This window comes from Hemiscyllium ocellatum, chromosome 1, assembly GCF_020745735.1.
Source record: "Hemiscyllium ocellatum isolate sHemOce1 chromosome 1, sHemOce1.pat.X.cur, whole genome shotgun sequence".
NCBI classification, from domain to species: Eukaryota; Metazoa; Chordata; class Chondrichthyes; order Orectolobiformes; family Hemiscylliidae; genus Hemiscyllium; species Hemiscyllium ocellatum.
In genome coordinates this window covers 9,920,738-9,938,338 of record NC_083401.1, presented here as the reverse complement: position 1 = coordinate 9,938,338, position 17,601 = coordinate 9,920,738, and the positions used below count along the sequence as shown (strand labels likewise).

The window sequence follows — 17,601 nt, the reverse complement described above, 5'->3', positions numbered from 1 at the left end:
AGAGGAGAGTGTGAAACGGACTGGTAAGCTAGAAGAGATACTTGTTAGGAAGGAAGATATGTTGGATATTTTGAACAACTTGAGGATAGACAAGTCCCCCGGGCCTGACGGGATATATCCTAGGATTATGTGGGAAGCAAGAGAGGAAATTGCAGTACCGTTGGCAATGATCTTTTCGTCTTCACTGTCAACGGGGTTGGTACCAGGGGACTGGAGAGTAGCGAATGTTGTGCCCCTGTTCAAAAAAGGGAATAGGGATAACCCCGGGAATTACAGGCCAGTTAGTCTTACTTCTGTGGTAGGCAAAGTAATGGAAAGGGTACTGAGGGATAGGATTTATGAGTATGTTGTGGTTCTGCCCGCCGAGCTGGAAGTTTTTGCTGCAAACGTTTCGTTCCCTGGCTAGGGAACATCATCAGTGCTGTTGGAGCCTCGTGTGAAGCGCTGCTTTGATGTTTCTTCCGGTATTTATAGTGGTTTGTTCTTGCCGCTTCCGGGTGTCAGTTTCAGCTGCAGTGATTTGTATGTGGGGTCCAGGTCGATGTGTCTGTTGATGGAGTTTGGGGATGTCCATCAACAGACACATTGACCTGGACACCATATACAAACCACTACAGCTGAAACTGACACCCGGAAACGGCAAGAACATCCATCAACAGACACATCGACCTGGACCCCACATACAAATCACTGCAGCTGAAACTGACACCCGGAAGCGGCAAGAACAAACCACTATAAATACCGGAAGAAACATCAAAGCAGCGCTTCACACGAGGCTCCAACAGCACTGATGATGTTCCCTAGCCAGGGAACGAAACGTTTGCAGCAAAAACTTCCAGCTCGGCGAGCAGAACCACAACAACGGATACCCGAGCTACAAATCTTCAATCAGATTTATGAGTATCTGGAAAGACACTGCTTGATTAGGGACAGCCAGCACAGATTTGTGAAGGGTAGGTCTTGCCTTACAAGTCTTATTGAATTCTTTGAGGAGGTGACCAAGCATGTGGATGAGGGTAGAGCAGTGGATGTAGTGTACATGGATTTTAGTAAGGCATTTGATAAGGTTCCCCATGGTAGGCTTATGCGGAAAGTCAGGAGGCATGGGATAGAGGGAAATTTGGCCAATTGGATAGAAAACTGGCTAACCGGTTGAAGTCAGAGAGTGGTGGTAGATGGTAAATATTCAGCCTGGAGCCCAGTTACAAGTGGAGTTCCGCAGGGATCAGTTCTGGGTCCTCTGCTGTTTGTAATTTTTATTAATGACTTGGATGAGGGAGTCGAAGGGTGGGTCAGTAAATTTGCAGATGATACGAAGATTGGTGGAGTTGTGGATAGTGAGGAGGGCTGTTGTCGGCTGCAAAAGGACTTAGATATGATGCAGAGCTGGGCTGAGGAGTGGCAGATGGAGTTCAACCCTGCCAAGTGTGAGGTTGTCCATTTTGGAAGAACAAATAAGAATGCGGAATACAGGGTTAACTGTAGGGTTCTTAGTCAGGTGGAGGAACAGAGGGATCATGGGATCTATGTACATAGATCTTTGAAAGTTGCCACTCAGGTGGATAGAGCTTGTAAGAAGGCCTATGGTGTATTAGCGTTCATTAGCAGAGGGATTGAATTCAAGAGTTGTGAAGTGATGTTGTAGCTGTACAGGACTTTGGTTAGGCCACATTTGGAGTACTGTGTGCAGTTCTGGTCGCCTCACTTTAGGAAAGATGTGGAAGCTTTGGAGAGGGTGCAGAGAAGATTTACCAGGATGTTGCCTGGAATGGAGAATAGGTCGTGCGAGGATAGGTTGAGAGTTCTCGGCTTTTTCTCGTTGGAACAGCGAAGGATGATGGGTGACTTGATAGAGGTTTATAAGATGATCAGAGGAATAGATAGAGTAGACAGTCAGAAACTTTTTCCCCGGGTACAACAGAGTGTTACAAGGGGACATAAATTTAAGGTGAAGGGTGGAAGGTATAGGGGAGATGTCAGGGGTAGGTTCTTTACCCAGAGAGTGGTGGGGGCATGGAGTGCGCTGCCCGTGGGAGTGGTAGAGTCAGAATCATTGGCGACCTTTAAGCGGCAATTGGATAGGTACATGAATGGGTGCTTAATCTAGGATAGATGTTCGGCACAACATCGTGGGCCGAAGGGCCTGTTCTGTTCTATGTTCTATCCCAGAGGGTTGGGGAGGCTCAGTCATTGTGTGTGTTCATGACAGAAATCATGTTTCTGAAGTTTAATGTCATTTTCCTGATTTGATATTAGTTTGATATTAGTTGTGTTCCTGTCACTGTACCGAGATACAGTGAAAAGTGTTGTGTTGGGTGCTCTACCATACAAAGTGCATCAGGGTGGGCGGCACGGTGGCATAGTGGTTAGCACTGCTGCCTCACAGTGCCTGTAGACCCGGGTTCAATTCCCGACTCAGGCGACTGACTGTGTGGAGTTTGCACGTTCTCCCCGTGTCTGCGTGGGTTTCCTCCGGGTGCTCCGGTTTCCTCCCACAGTCCAAAGATGTGCGGGTCAGGTGAATTGGCCAAGCTAAATTGCCCGTAGTGTTAGGTAAGGGGTAAATGTAGGGGTATGGGTGGGTTGCGCTTTGGCGGGTCGGTGTGGACTTGTTGGGCCGAAGGGCCTGTTTCCACACTGTAAGTCTAATCTAATCTAATCAAAAAAAACAGAGGGCAGAATACAGTGTTACAGCTGGGGAGAAGGTGCACAGAGAGAGAGAGAGATCAGAATTAACGTTTGAGAGGTCTGTACAAGGTCTGACAACAGCGGGGAAGATGCTGCTCTTGAATCTGTTTGTACGTGTTTTCAAACTTTTATACTTTCTGCTCGACAGAAGAGGGTGGAAGGCAGGGTTACCGGGGTGGGATGATGTTGGCTGCTTTCCTGGGGCAGCAGGAAGTATAGATGGAGTCAGTGGATGGAAGGTGTGTGTGTGTGTGTGTGTGTGTGTGTGTGTGTGTGTGTGTGTGTGTGTGTGTGTGTGTGTGTGTGAGAGAGAGAGAGAGATGGACAACGCTCTGAGGTTTCTTATGGTCTTGCATAGTTGCTGTGATGTAACCAGACAGAATTTGACAGTGCATCTATAAAAAAAAACTGATAAGAGTCCTTGTGGGCATGTTGAATTTCCATCAAGGGATGTGGACATTCTGCAGGAGAATGATGTGGAGGTAGAAGATAATCTCACTGAAATGATAGGACAGCCTCAATGGGCAGAATGGCCTCCTCGTCATGCACAAACTTGGAATGGCCCAAAACCCTTTATGAGCAGTGAAGTCGAATCATTGCCAAAGTGTTGGAAATGATGGGCCAAAGTCCCGGAACTACTTCCCTCAGGGCATTGTGGGTCAACCCCAGACCACATGGACTGCAGCGGGTCAAGAAGGCAGCTCACCCCCACCTTCTCAAGGGTCAACTAGGGACGGGCAATAAATGCTGGGGTCCAGTCGGTGACGCTCACCCTCCCGTGGATCAGTGGGAGAAAAGGCAGAGGATGACCTAGAACTCACAAGGTCCTGACCTCTGAGCAACAGGTCAGGCAGCATCAATAGAGCAGGCGGGTGGAGGTGTGTGATTGCACTGAGTGGGGTGGTGGGATTGGGGGGGTGGCGAGGAGGGGGGAGTGGAGATTGACCAGGATGTTGCCTGGGCTCGAGCATTTCATCGATGAAGAGAGACTGGGTAAGCTCAGGTTGTTTTCATGAGAGTACAGAATGCTGAGGGAGGAGACCTGATCGAGGTGTATAAGATTATGAGGGGCATGGACTGGGTGGATAGGAAGCAGCTGGTCCCCTCAGTTCCAAGGTCAATCAGAACGGGCAGGGGATTTCCAAGGGGATTTGAGGAAAGACTTTGCCCCCAGCAGGAGCTGGGGGTCTGGAATGTAGTGCGTGGGTGGTCAGTAAAGATGGGAAACCGCACAGCCTTTTGGAAATTCTCCATGTTGTCATCACACTGAAGGCTACAGGCCTGGGTGGGGTGCGGTGGAGAATGGGACGAGTGCGGGAGTTTGCATCGTTTTGACCGTACAGAGTTGCTGGGCCGAAGGGCCTTTTCTGTACTATGCGACCCAACCGCTAATGTTTCCACCTGAGGCTGGAATTGACTGGAGGCAGAGGGAGAGAGGGAGAGAGGGGGCGAGCGGAGGAAGGAATGGAAAGAAAGGCTGGAACACCCCACAGCAAGAATAGGGCCAGTACAGAGACAAAAGATGGGCCGAAAGGGGTGGGGCTTACAGGGCGGGTGTAAGTGAGGTCAGGATCAACACCAAAGGCTGCTGTCCTAAAAGAAATTAGCGTGGGCGGGGCGGGGGGGGGAGGGAGGGGGAGAGGTTTGGAAGTTTTTGGACTCGATGCTAATGACAGGGAAGCTGTGATGGAGTTATTGAGAGCTTGAGGCGTGGACAGTGGGGACGCTGGAGGGAGAGCTCGGAGCAACAGGAACGGAATCTCGGGGCATTCCCCATTCCCACTGGACACAACGGTTCCCCACAGAGATCACCCCAGGCCAGGGTAACCCACCTGACCCTGAGACAGGGACATGTCCGGACGGGTAATGCAAATCCCAGTCTGAAAGGAGGGAAGAGATGGCGTTTATATCCAAACAGATTTAACGAGAGAAGTTCCCCACTTTGTGGCTCCGTCAGCCCAGGGAGCAGGAACGACAGGTAAAGATGGAAAGAGAATATTCCTCTGACCTTTACCAGGCCATCCATACTTACTGGAGAAAGTGAGGTCTGCAGATGCTGGAGATCAGAGCTGAAAAATGTGTTGCTGGAAAAGCGCAGCAGGTCAGGCAGCATCCAAGGAGCAGGAGAATCGACGTTTTGGGCATGAGCCCTTCTTCAGGAAGAAGGGCTTATGCCCGAAAAGTCAATTCTCATGTTCCTTGGATGCTGCCTGACCTGCTGCGCTTTTCCAGCAACACATTTTCAGCGTCCATACTTTCTGGCCTACCTTCACCAGGCACTGTAAATCAGAACCGGTTTCACCTTCCCATTGGAGAAACAGAATTTTAGTTGCCCCAGAGAGGGCTAGCGAGAAGGGAACCAGGGGACAGGATGCCGTGGACAGGCTGAAGGGAAGAATGGGTGGAATAGGGTAGAGGGGATGTGCCCAATTGCCTTTTGATGATTGGTGTGAAATGGAAGTGTGGCACAGCCTGTGTTACTCCCCCTGCCCTCCATGCTCCCCTCCCCCATCCCCACCCCCTGCAGGTGTCTGCAGCCCGTGAGGAGGTTCCTGGGAGACGGGGATTCCCTGGTTACATGTACACCGACTTGGCGACGATCTACGAGAGGGCGGGCCGTGTGGAGGGGAGGAATGGCTCGATCACCCAAATCCCCATCCTCACCATGCCGAATGACGGTGAGTGGGCGATGGGCGTGTGGGAGTGGGGGAACCCCACACCTTCACACACTCCCAGGGCAATCCTTACTAAGGGCATTGCGTTCTGGCTCATACAGAACACGGGGACACGTCAGGGAAAGGGACAATTCTTTCCTGGCCATTACTCCGAGGCTCGGAAGGAGTGAGGAAAGACAGGCCCAAGCATTGAAACCCGGCCAACAGGGTTGGCGTGCCTGGGAAAATTGAGTCGAAGCTCCCTGAGGGGACACACAACGATGTGGAACAGACACTGGGGGGTTGGACAGTCACTCACAACCAAGCACTCACTACCACAGATCGGACAGTCAGACAAACAGACCACAGACAGAGACACGCACACACACACAGACTGGCCAGTCACACACACAGACTGGACAGTCTCACACAGACTGGGCAGTGACACACAGAGACTGGGCAGTCACACACACAGACTGGACAGTGACACACACAGACTGGACAGTGACACACACAGACTGGGCAGTCACACGCACAGACTGGACAGTCACACGCACAGACCGCACAGTGACACATACAGACCGGGCAGTCACACACACAGACTGGACTGTCACACACAGACTGGGCAGTCACACACACAGACTGGACAGTGACACACACAGAATGGACAGTCACACACAGACTGGACAGTGACACGCACAGACTGGACAGTGACACGCACAGACTGGGCAGTGACTCACACACAGACTGGGCAGTGACTCACACACTGACTGGACAGTCTCACACACAGACTGGGCAGTCACACACAGACTTGGCAGTCACACACACAGACTGGACAGTGACACACACAGACTGGACAGTCTCACATACAGACTGGGCAGTCACACACACAGAATGGACAGTCACACACAGACTGGACAGTGACACACACAGACTGGACAGTGACACACACAGACTGGACAGTCACACACACAGATTGGACAGTGACTCACACACAGACTGGGCAGTGACTCACACAGACTGGACAGTCTCACACACTGACTGGACAGTCTCACACACAGACTGGGCAGTCACACACACAGACTGGGCAGTCACACACAGACTGGGCAGTCACACACACAGACTGGACAGTGACACACACAGACTGGACAGTCTCACATACAGACTGGGCAGTCACACACACAGAATGGACAGTCACACACAGACTGGACAGTGACACACACAGACTGGACAGTGACACACACAGACTGGACAGTCACACACACAGATTGGACAGTGACTCACACACAGACTGGGCAGTGACTCACACAGACTGGACAGTCTCACACACTGACTGGACAGTCTCACACACAGACTGGGCAGTCACACACACAGACTGGACAGTGACACACACAGACTGGACAGTCTCACATACAGACTGGGCAGTCACACACACAGACTGGGCAGTCACACACACAGACTGGACAGTGACACACACAGACTGGACAGTGACACACAGAATGGACAGCGACACACACAGACTGGACAGTGACACACACAGACTGGACAGTGACACACACAGACTGGACAGTCACACACACAGACTGGACAGTCACACACAGACCAGTCAGCATTATATCTCATCTGAAACACTCGCTATGAGGACAGACAATACATCCCTCCCCCAACCCCACCACTCACCCACCTACCATACAATATAGCTATGACCTGCACATGGACTGCAGCGGTTCAAGAAGGCAGCTCACCCCTCACCTTCTCAAGGGGCAACTAGGGACGGGCAAAAATGCTGGGCCCGGCCAGTGACACCCACGTCCCATGAGGGAATAAATACTAAAACTGCACAGGGACTGTGGTGATCCAGGGCTTTCTGTGAGAATTGTGTAAAGAGTTTACAATCTGTTCCAGATATCACTCACCCAATCCCAGATCTAACAGGATTCATCACTGAAGGTCAGATCTACGTGGACAGGCAGTTACACAACAGGCAGGTGAGTGGGATCGCATCCACATCAGAATCCACTCCTCCGCATCTCGGAGATCACAGGAATCCCAGGGTGAAGTAGAAACTCTCCAGAGGATGGTATCCAGGAAAATGGGAAGAGACGTGTGAGGAAGGGGAGTAGGGCGGGAGTGCAGAGGGGTTATAGGAGAGAGGTATTGGAGGAGGATGGGGAGGTGGGTCTAGGGGGCGAATAGGGAGTAAGATGGGGAGGGGAATGGGGGGGAAGATGGGGAGAGGAGATGGGGAGGGGAATGAAGAAAAATGGGGAGGGGGAATGGGAAGGGGGATGGAGAGGGAGTGTAAAGGTATGTGGGAGGGGTGTGTGGTGGGGATGGTGAGGAGAGATGGGGGATTGTGTGGGGGAGAGGGGAGGGTGGTGGGAAGGGGACATGGGAGGAGGATGGGGAGTGGGAATGGGAAGACATGAGGGTGGTGGGATGATGGATTGGGATGGGAATGTAGAAGGGGAAGCGAAAGGGGACAGGGCAAGGAGGGGTGAAGGGAGGGAGAGGGATGGAGGGGAATGGGAAGGGGCATGGGAAAGGGCAATGGAAAGAGGAATCTAGGGAGGAGAGGTGGGGGAGATATTGAGGGTGAGGTGAATGGGGGAGGCGAATGGGAAGGGGAATGAGGGGGAGAGGGGGTGATGGGGAGAGAAATGGGAGAGAAATGGGAGGGGCATGGGGAAGGGGGGGGGAGGGACTGGATAGTATGGGAGGGGGAAGGAGAGGAGGATGGGGTGTGTGAGAGGGGAATGGGGAGATGGGGAGGGGAATGGGGAGATGGGGAGGGGAATGGGAAGTGGATGGGAAAAGGGCATTGGGTAAGGGGAGTGAGGAGGGCAATGGGAAGAGGAATCAGAGGAGAAGGGGGGGAGAGATACGGAGAGGGAGGGGAATGGAGAAACAGCAATTGGGAGGGGAATTGGGAAGAGGATTGGGAGGGGAATATGGTGGTAATGGGGAGTGGAATGGGGCAGGCAATGTGGAGGGGAGTGGGGGAGGGGAGTGGGGAGGGGAATAGGATGGTAATGGGGGAGGGGAATGGGGAGGGGAATGTGGAGGGAGGGGAGTGGGGGAGGGGAATGGGGAGGTGACTGTGGAGGGGAATAGGATGGTAATGGGGGAGGGGAATGGGGAGGGGAGTGGGGAGGGGAGTGGGGGAGGGGAATGGGATGCTAATGGGGGAGGGGAATGGGGAGGGGGTGGTGAAAGGGCAATGAGGAGTGCAATTGGGGAGGGGATTGGGAGTGGCTGGGTGGGGAATGGGGAAAGGGTTAGTTGGAGGGATTGAAGGGTAATATTGAGGAGAGGGGTCTAATTGGTGAGGGGGATGAGGCTGCCCTGTCATCTTCACTCTGTCAACTGTCACAGCGTAGTCATTGAGTCATAGAGATGTACAGCATGGAAACAGTCCCTTCGGTTCAACCTGTCCATGCCGACCAGATATCCCAACCCAATCTAGTCCCACCTGCCAGCACCCGGCCCATATCCCTCCAAACCCTTCCTATTCATATACCCATCCAGATGCCTCTTAAATGTTGTCATTGTACCAGCCTCCATCACATCCTCTGGCAGCTCATTCCATACACGTACCACCCTCTGTGTGAAAAGTTGCCCCTTAGGTCTCTTTTATATCTTTCCCCTCTCACCCTAAACCTATGCCCTCTAGTTCTGGACTCCCCGACTCCAGGGAAAAGACTTTGTCTATTTACCCTATCCATGCCCCTCATAATTCTGTAAACCTCTATAAGGTCATCCCTCAGCCTCCGATGCTCCAGGGAAAACAGCCCCAGCCTGTTCAGCCTCTCCCTATAGCTCAGGTTGTCAGTGGGGAGCAGGGTGGATCCTCAGTTCCAGTGAGGGTGATTAAATACACCCAGACTCAGTGATGAACTCAGCCTGCCCGGTTATAAATCTCATCGGATTCACTAATGAGCTTGCAAATTGCTGACACTGAACGTGGGGGGTTGGGAAGTGAATCTGTGGATTCCCTTCCCACAGGGGGTGTCGAGGCTGGGTCATTCAGTATTCAGTATTGGAAGGCTGAGTCAGACGGGTTTTTAATCAGTGAGGGGGGGGGATTTGAGAGTTAAGGGAGAATGTGTGTGTGTGTGTGTGTGTGTGTGCACGCGCGCGCGCGTGTGAGTGTGTGTGAGTGAGAGAGTTTTGTGTGAATGAGTGTGCATGTGTGTGTGTGAGTGTGTGTGTGAGTGAGTATGTGTGGGTGTGAGTGTGTGCCTCTGTATGTATGTGTGCGAGTGTGCGTGTATGCGTGAGTGGGTGAATGTGTGTGTGTGCATGAGTGTGTGAGTTTGTGTGTGTATATGAGTGAACATGTGTGAGTGAGTGTGTGTGTGTGTCTGCAAGTGAGTGTGTGTGAGTGAGTGTGTGTGGGAGTGTGCAAGTGAGTGTGTGTGTGTGAGTGTGCAAGTGAGTGTGTGTGTGTATGAATGAGTGTATGTGAGTTGTGTGTGTGTATGAGTGAATGTATGTGAGTGAGTGTGTGTGTGCAAGTGAGTGTGTGTGTATATGCGTGAATGTGTGGGAGTGTGCAAGTGTGTATGTGTGGGAGTGTGCAAGGGGGTGTGTGTATGAATGAGTGTATGAGTGAGTGCATGTGAATGAATGAGTGTGAGTGAGTGTGTGTGTATGAATGAGTGTATGTGAGTGACTGTACATGAGTGAATGTGTGTATGAGTGTGTGTGTATATGAGTGAATGTGTGTGTGTATATGAATGAGTGTATGTGAATGAGCGTATGTGAGTGAATGTGAGTGTGTGTGTGTGTATATGAGTGAATGTGTGAGTGAGAGTGTGTGTATATGAGTGTATGAGAGTGAGTGTGTGTGTGTGTGTGTATGAGTGTGTGTGTGAGTGAGTGTGTGTGTGTGTATATGAGTGAATGTGTATTGAGTGAGAGAGTGTGTGTGTATGAGTGTATGTGAGTGAATGTGTGTGTCAGTGAGTGTGTGTGTATATGAATGAGCGTATGTGAGTGTGTGTGTGTGAGTGTGTGTGTGTATATGAGTGAATGTGTGTGAGTAAGAGTGTGTGTATATGAGTGTATGAGAGTGAGTGTGTGTGTGAGTAAGTGTGTGTATATGAGTGTATGAGAGTGAGTGTGTGTGTGAGTGAGTGTGTGTGTATATGAGTGAATGTGTGTATATGAGTGTGTGTGAGAGAGTGTGTGTGTGTATATGAGTGTATGTGAGTGAGTGTGTGTGTATGAGTGAATGTGTGTGAGTGACAGAGTGTGTATGAGTGTATGTGAGTGAGTGTGTGTGTGTATGAGTGTATGTGAGTGAGTGTGTGAATGTGTGTGAGTGAGAGTGTGTGTGTATTAGTGTGTGAGTGTGTGTATATGAGTGTATGTGCGAGTGAGTGTCTGTGTGTATATGAGTGTGTGTGTGTATGAGAGTGAGAGTGTGTGTGTGTGTGAATAAGTGTGTGTGAGTGTGTGAGTGAGAGAAAATGTGTGTGTATGTGAGTGTGTGTGTGTGAATGAGTGTGTGAGAGTGAGAAAGTATGTGTGTGTATATGAGTGTATGTGTGTGTGTGTATGTGAGTGTGTGTGAGTATGTGTGAGTGAGTGCGTGTGTGTATACGAGTGTATGTGAGTGTGTGTATATGTGTGTGTAAGTGAGTGTGTGTGTATATGAGTGTATGTGAGTGTGTGTGAATGAGTGTGTGTGAATATGTGTGTGTGCATATGAGTGTGTGTGTGTGTGAGTGTGTATGTGAGTGTGAGTGAGTGTGTATGTGAGTGAGTATGTGTGTGTGAATGAGTGTGTGTGTGTGAATGAGTGTGTGTTTGTGTGTGTGAGTTTGTGTGTGAATGAGTGTGTGTGTGTGTGAGAGAATGTGTGTGTATATGAGTGTATGTGAGTGTGTGTGTGCGTGTGTATGAGTGTATGTGAGTGTGTGTGTGTGTATGTGAGTGAGTGTGTGTGTATGTGTGTATGTGTGTGTGTATATATGAGTGTGTGTGAATGAGTGTGTGTGTGAATGAGTGTGTGTGTATATGAGTGTGTGTGTATGTGAGTGAGTATGTGTGTGTGAATTAGTGTGTGTGGGTATGAGTGTATGGGAGTGAATGTGTGTGAATGAGAGTGAGTGTGTGTGTGCGAGTGAGTGTGTGTGTGCGAGTGAGTGTGTGTGTGAGTGAGAGAGTGTGGATGTGAGAGAGAAAGCATTGCAAACCATCATCACTCTTGATATTGTGTTACAGTTTGTTCTCAACCTGTTTGCTCAGGTTAACGACCCTCCTGCTCTTATTCATGAGCGTTTTGTGAGTTCTCTCACAGGGCTGTGTCTAATCGGGGATATCTGATAGTTGCAGTGGCAGGGCTGTGAAAACAGGCCGATGGATTGGGTCAGTCCATGCTCCCAGTGTTGCCTATGTAGCTCCCAATGCCAACGTGTCTGCTTCCCTTTCAGATCTACCCACCAATCAATGTGCTCCCCTCGCTTTCCCGCTTAATGAAATCAGCTATAGGGGAGGGGATGACTCGCAAAGACCACGCCGACGTGTCCAATCAGCTGGTAAGGAGGGGAAAGAAACACAGAGAGCAGCCATGGGGGGGGGGGGGCACCAACATGAACCACAAGGAACAGAAATAGAGGTCTCAGAGGGAGCATTCAAATCAGGTTGAATGGATGAGTGAGATTGACAGGGAGAGCAGATATTGAGGAGAGAATGAGAGGGGGTTGCTGGCCCACTAGTGCTATCGCTAGATTTATTCATCCAAAAACCCAGCTAATGTCCTGGGGACCCAGGTTCAAATCCCACCATGGCAGATTGGGGAATTTGAATTCATATGGAATTAAGCATCTAATGATGATTGTTAATTGTTGTCCAAGCAAACCCATCTGGTTCACTGATGCTATTTAGGGAAGGGATGTGACTCCAGACTCACAGCAATCCCCACCCCCCAACCTGGGCAATTAGGGATGGGCAATAAGTGTTGCTCTAGCGACACCCACCTCCTGTGAATGAACAAAATGAGGAAGTGTGCTGGGATTAGGGAGAGAGAGTGTGCTGGGATTAGGGAGTGTGCTGGGATGAGGGAGTGTGAGTGTGCTGGGATTAGGGAGAGAGAGTGTGCTGGGATTAGGGAGTGTGAGTGTGCTGGGATTAGGGAGTGTGAGTGTGCTGGGATTAGGGAGAGAGAGTGTGTTGGGATTAGGGAGTGTGAGTGTGCTGGGATTAGGGGGTGTGAGTGTGCTGGGATGAGGGAGTGTTAGTGTGCTGGGATTAGGGAGTGTGAGTGTGCTGGGATTAGGGAGAGAGAGTGTGTTGGGATTAGGGAGTGTGAGTGTGCTGGGATTAAGGAGGGTGCATGCTGGGATGAGGGAGACAGTGTGCTGGGATTAGGGAGTGTGAGTGTGCTGGGATTAGGGAGTGTGAATGTGCTGGGATTAAGGAGGGAGCATGCTGGGATGAGGGAGACAGTGTGCTGGGATTAGGGAGTGTGAGTGTGCTGGGATTAGGGAGTATGAGTGTGCTGGGATTAGGGAGTGTGAGTGTGCTGGGATTAGGGGGTGTGAGTGTGCTGGGATTAGGGGGTGTGAGTGTGCTGGGATTAGGGAGTGTGAGTGTGCTGGGATTAAGGAGGGAGCATGCTGGGATGAGCGAGTGTGAGTGTGCTGGGATTAGGGGGTGTGAGTGTGCTGGGATTAGGGGGTGTGAGTGTGCTGGGATTAAGGAGGGAGCATGCTGGGATGAGGGAGACAGTGTGCTGGGATTAAGGAGAGAGCATGCTGGGATGAGGGAGACAGTGTGCTGGGATTAAGGAGGGAGCATGCTGGGATGAGGGAGACAGTGTGCTGGGATTAAGGAGGGAGCATGCTGGGATGAGGGAGACAGTGTGCTGGGATTAGGGAGTGTGAGTGTGCTGGGATTAGGGAGTGTGAGTGTGCTGAGATTGAGGGAGCATGCTGGGATGAGGGAGGGAGTGTGCTGGGATGAGGGAGGGAGTGTGCTGGGATTAAGGAGGGAGTGTGCTGGGATGAGGGAGGGAGTGTGCTGGGATTAAGGAGGGAGTGTGCTGGGATTAAGGAGGGAGTGTGCTGGGATGAGGGAGGGAGTGTGCTGGGATTAGGAGGTGTGAGTGTGCTGGGATGTGGGAGTGTGAGTGTGCTGGGATTAAGGAGGGAGCATACTGGGATGAGGGAGAGAGTGTAATAGTTTGAGGAGGGAGTTAGTTGGGATCTTTCTTCAGGTCGGTCTAACCTTTCGGATTCTCACTATGTCCCCACACAGTCCTCGGTGTTTCCTTTTCTCTCTGTAACCATTCCGGCTGTCCCTCTTTCTCCTGGACAGTATGCCTGCTATGCCATTGGAAAGGACGTCCAAGCTATGAAGGCCGTGGTGGGTGAAGAGGCTTTGACCTCTGATGACCTCCTGTACCTGGAATTTCTGCAGAAGTTTGAGAAGAATTTCATTGCCCAAGGTAAGGAGCAGCCCCACTTGGGAAGGAGTCACAATTATCTAGGACCTCTCTCCCGTAGCAGCTCTTTGGCTGTGTATTTACCTGAACCAACTGCCTGTTCCTAGCCTCACTGTAATGTGGCACAGTGAGTAATCCCAAGATTATAACCCAACAGCTCCTGCCTTTCCAATTCCTACCCTAGCCTCCCTTCGCAGGACCTCATCTCTATCTCTCTGCCTACTATGTTAATACCAAAATGGACCACAACCTCCTCCTGTCCCAGTATAACAGGCTTGAGGGGCTGAATGGCCTCCTGTGGTTCCACTGCAACAGATTTGAGGGGCTGAATGGCCTCTTGCTGTTCCTGTGTCGTTCTCACGGGTAATTTCTGTCTCAGGACCTTATGAGAACCGGTCAATCTTCGACTCCCTGGACATCGGGTGGCAGCTGCTACGGATTTTCCCGAAGGAGATGCTGAAGAGGATTCCGGGGAATATTGTGTCTGAGTTCTATCCGCGGGAGTCCCGGGAGAACAAGGAGGAGAGCAGTACCCACCTGTGAGGAACTCCCACCCCACCCTCTACCTCTCCCTCGCTGACCATTTGCCCCCTTCTTCAAGGCCAGGAAACACCCTCTGTCTGCTCCCCTCACTCCCTCCACACCGCGTCCCCTCACTCCCCCTCCCTCACTCCCCCCACACTCCCTCCCCTCACTCCCCCCACTCCCCCTCCCTCACTCCCCCCACACCCCCTCCCCTCACTCCCCCTCCCCTCACTCCCCCCAATCCCGCTCCCCTCACTTCCCCAACTCCCCTTCCCCTCACTCACCCACTCCCCCTCCCCTCACTCCCCTTCCCCTCGCTCCCCCCACTCCCCTTCCCCTCACTCACCCACTCCCCTTCCCCTCACTCCCCCCACTCCCCTTCCCCTCACTCCCCCCACTCCCCTCCCCCTCACTCCTCCCACTCCCCTTCCCCTCACTCCCCCCACTCCCCTTCCCCTCACTCCCCCCACTCCCCTTCCCCTCACTCACCCCACACCCCCTCCCCTCACTACCCCACACCCCCTCCCCTCACTCCCCTTCCCCTCACTCCCTGATCCCCTCACTCACCCACTCCCCCTCCCCTCACTCCCCCCACTCCCCTTCCCCTCACTCCCTGATCCCCTCACTCACCCACTCCCCCTCCCCTCACTCCCCCCACTCCCCTTCCCCTCACTCACCCACTCCCCCTCCCCTCACTCCCCCCCACTCCCCTTCCCCTCACTCCCCCCACTCCCCTCCCCCTCACTCACCCACTCCCCCTCCCCTCACTCCCCCCACTCCCCTTCCCCTCACTCCCCCCACTCCCCTTCCCCTCACTCCCCCCACACCCCCTCCCCTCACTACCCCACACCCCCTCCCCTCACTCCCCTTCCCCTCACTCCCTGATCCCCTCACTCACCCACTCCGGCTCCCCTCACTCACCCATTCCCCCTCCCCTCACTCCCCCACTCCCTGCTCCCCTCACTCTTTCTGTTCCCCGCACTCCCTGCTTCCTTCACTCACCCATTCCCCCTCCCCCCACTCACCCACTCCCCCCTCACTCCGTCCTCAATCCCCCTCCCCTCCCTCACTCCGCCCTCACTGCCTCACTCCGTTTCCCTCACTCCCCCACTCCGTCCCTCTCACTCCACTCGCACTCCATCACTCCCTCTCCCCCACCCCTCACTCCCTCCCCCACCCCCCCACTCCACCTCCCCTCACACCCTCCCCCTCACCTGGCCCTCACTCCCCCACCCCACTCTCTCCCCTCCCCCACTCCCCCCATTTGCCCTCCCTTACTCCTGCTCACTTTGCCAGGACAATCCCACTTACTCCCCCTCCTCCCCCCCGACATCCCCCCTCTCACCCACTCCCCCCACCCCACTCCCCTCACCTCTGCTCCTATCACACTCCCGCCCCTCACTCTCTCCTCCCCCTTTTCTACGGCCTCAGTTCCCCCCATTCCTCTCCTCTTGCCCCCACCTCACCCCACTTGCCCTCTCTCCCCACTCCTAACTCCTTCCCTTAGTCCCCCTTTCTCTCCCCACCACCCCTCACCACACCGCCCCTCCTTCCACTCCCCTCACCCACCTCTCCTCGCTCCCTGTCCCCTCACTGCTCCCTCACACTCCCTCTCCCCTCACTCTCCTCCTCTCGCTGCCTTCCCCTCACACCACTCACTCCCCACACTCTCCCCTCCATCACTTCCCCACCTCAACCCCTCAAACATTTTGCTGTGCCCTCCTTCACTGCTGACTCCCTCACATTCCCTGCCCCCTCCCATGATCCTCTGTCCCCTTGTCTCTACCTCCATCACCCACTCTTCCCACAATTCCCTGTGCTGACACAACATGGAACAATGTTTTGTTCAAACTCAATCTTTAAATAAACAATCTATCACGTTATCCTTGATCTGGTCTGATCGCTCTCTACCCTTTTCAGAAACAATAAATTCCTGGGTGTGTCTGTGTGTGTGTGTGAGCGAGTGTGTGTGTGTGTGTGTGTGTGTGTGTGTGTGTGTGTGTGTGTGTGTGTGTGTGTGTGTGTGTGTGTGTGTGTGTGTGTGTGTGTGTGTTTGAGCGAGTGTGAGAGCAGGTGTGAGAGAGAGAGTGTATATGTGTGAAGATTGTGTGTGTGTGTGTGTCTGTGTGTGTGAGCGAGTGTGAGTGTGTGTGTGTGTGTGTGTCTGTGTGTGTGAGCGAGTGTGAGTGTGTGTGTGTGTGTGTGTGTGAATGAAGAGTGTGTGTGTATGTGTTTGAGCAAGTGTGAGAGCAGGTGTGAGAGAGAGTGTGTATATGTGTGAAGATTGTGTGTGTGTGAGAGAGATTGTGTGTGAAGAGTGTGTGCGTGTGTGTGAGCGAGTGTGAGAGGGAGAATGTGTATGTGTGAGTGAAAAGTGTGAGAGAGAGACTGTGTGAGCGTGTGTGAGAGAGAGAGGGAGTGTGTGTGTGTGTGTGTAAAACAGCCTTGAGGGCTGAGTGGCCTCCTGCTATTCCTGTGTAACAGTCCCTGAAGGGCTGAGTGGCCTCCTGCTATTCCTGTCTAACAGCCCCTGAAGGGCTGAGTGGCCTCCTGCTATTCCTGTCTAACAGTCCCTGAAGGGCTGAGTGGCCTCCTGCTATTCCTGTGTAACAGCCCCTGAAGGGCTGAATGGCCTCCTGCTATTCCTGTGTAACAGTCCCTGAAGGGCTGAGTGGCCTCCTGCTATTCCTGTGGAAGACCCTTGATGGGCTGAATGGCCTCCTGCTGTCCCTGTGTAACAGCCTGGAGGGGCTGAATGGCCTCCTACTGTTCCTGCAGTGCAGTTTCTGATAATTTGTTGGAGCTGAGACCGTTTTGTGCCCCTCACGATGATAACTCCCGCAGCATTGCCACCTCAGGCCTGACCCGGTATTTCTAATTAACAACAGCCTGACGTGAGGTTGGTTAAGCTGCTTTCTGTCACTTCTTTATTCAGCTAAATCTGTCATTCACCACTTCCACATCAGCAGCTCCCTCACCTTGCTGAGCGTCCTGTCTGGGTTTCTGAAAGCAGGAACAACGATCACTGTGAGCAAGAACAAGGAACAGGCTCACTTACAGCATCTGTCATGACCTCTTGCTATCCCAAAACTCTTCACAAGCAACCGTCTCAGGAAATTTGCAGTCAGCAAGCTCCCACAAGCAGAGTTCTAATGGAGAGTCGTTGGACCCGAAACGTTAACTCTGTTTTTCTCTCTCTCTGACCTTGATTAGATTAGATTACCAACAGTGTGGAAACAGGCCCTTCGGCCCAACAAGTCCACACCGACCCGCCGAAGCACA

The 17,601-nt window shown here is 52.5% G+C and overlaps 1 protein-coding gene across 2 annotated transcripts in view; it reads left to right on the top strand.

Annotated features, from left to right (window-relative positions):
• Positions 1–16,202, top strand: part of LOC132822324 (V-type proton ATPase subunit B-like) — a 97,213-nt gene extending 81,011 nt beyond the window's left edge. For both annotated transcript variants that reach the window (XM_060835694.1, XM_060835601.1), the window contains 5 exons: positions 5,216–5,366; positions 7,248–7,330; positions 11,783–11,887; positions 13,668–13,797; positions 14,174–16,202. In XM_060835694.1, the coding sequence (XP_060691677.1) occupies positions 5,216–5,366; positions 7,248–7,330; positions 11,783–11,887; positions 13,668–13,797; positions 14,174–14,337 (633 nt within the window). In that variant the 3' untranslated portion in view covers positions 14,338–16,202. The remainder of the gene's footprint in view (positions 1–5,215; positions 5,367–7,247; positions 7,331–11,782; positions 11,888–13,667; positions 13,798–14,173) is intronic.
• The last annotated feature ends 1,399 nt before the right edge of the window (positions 16,203–17,601 follow it).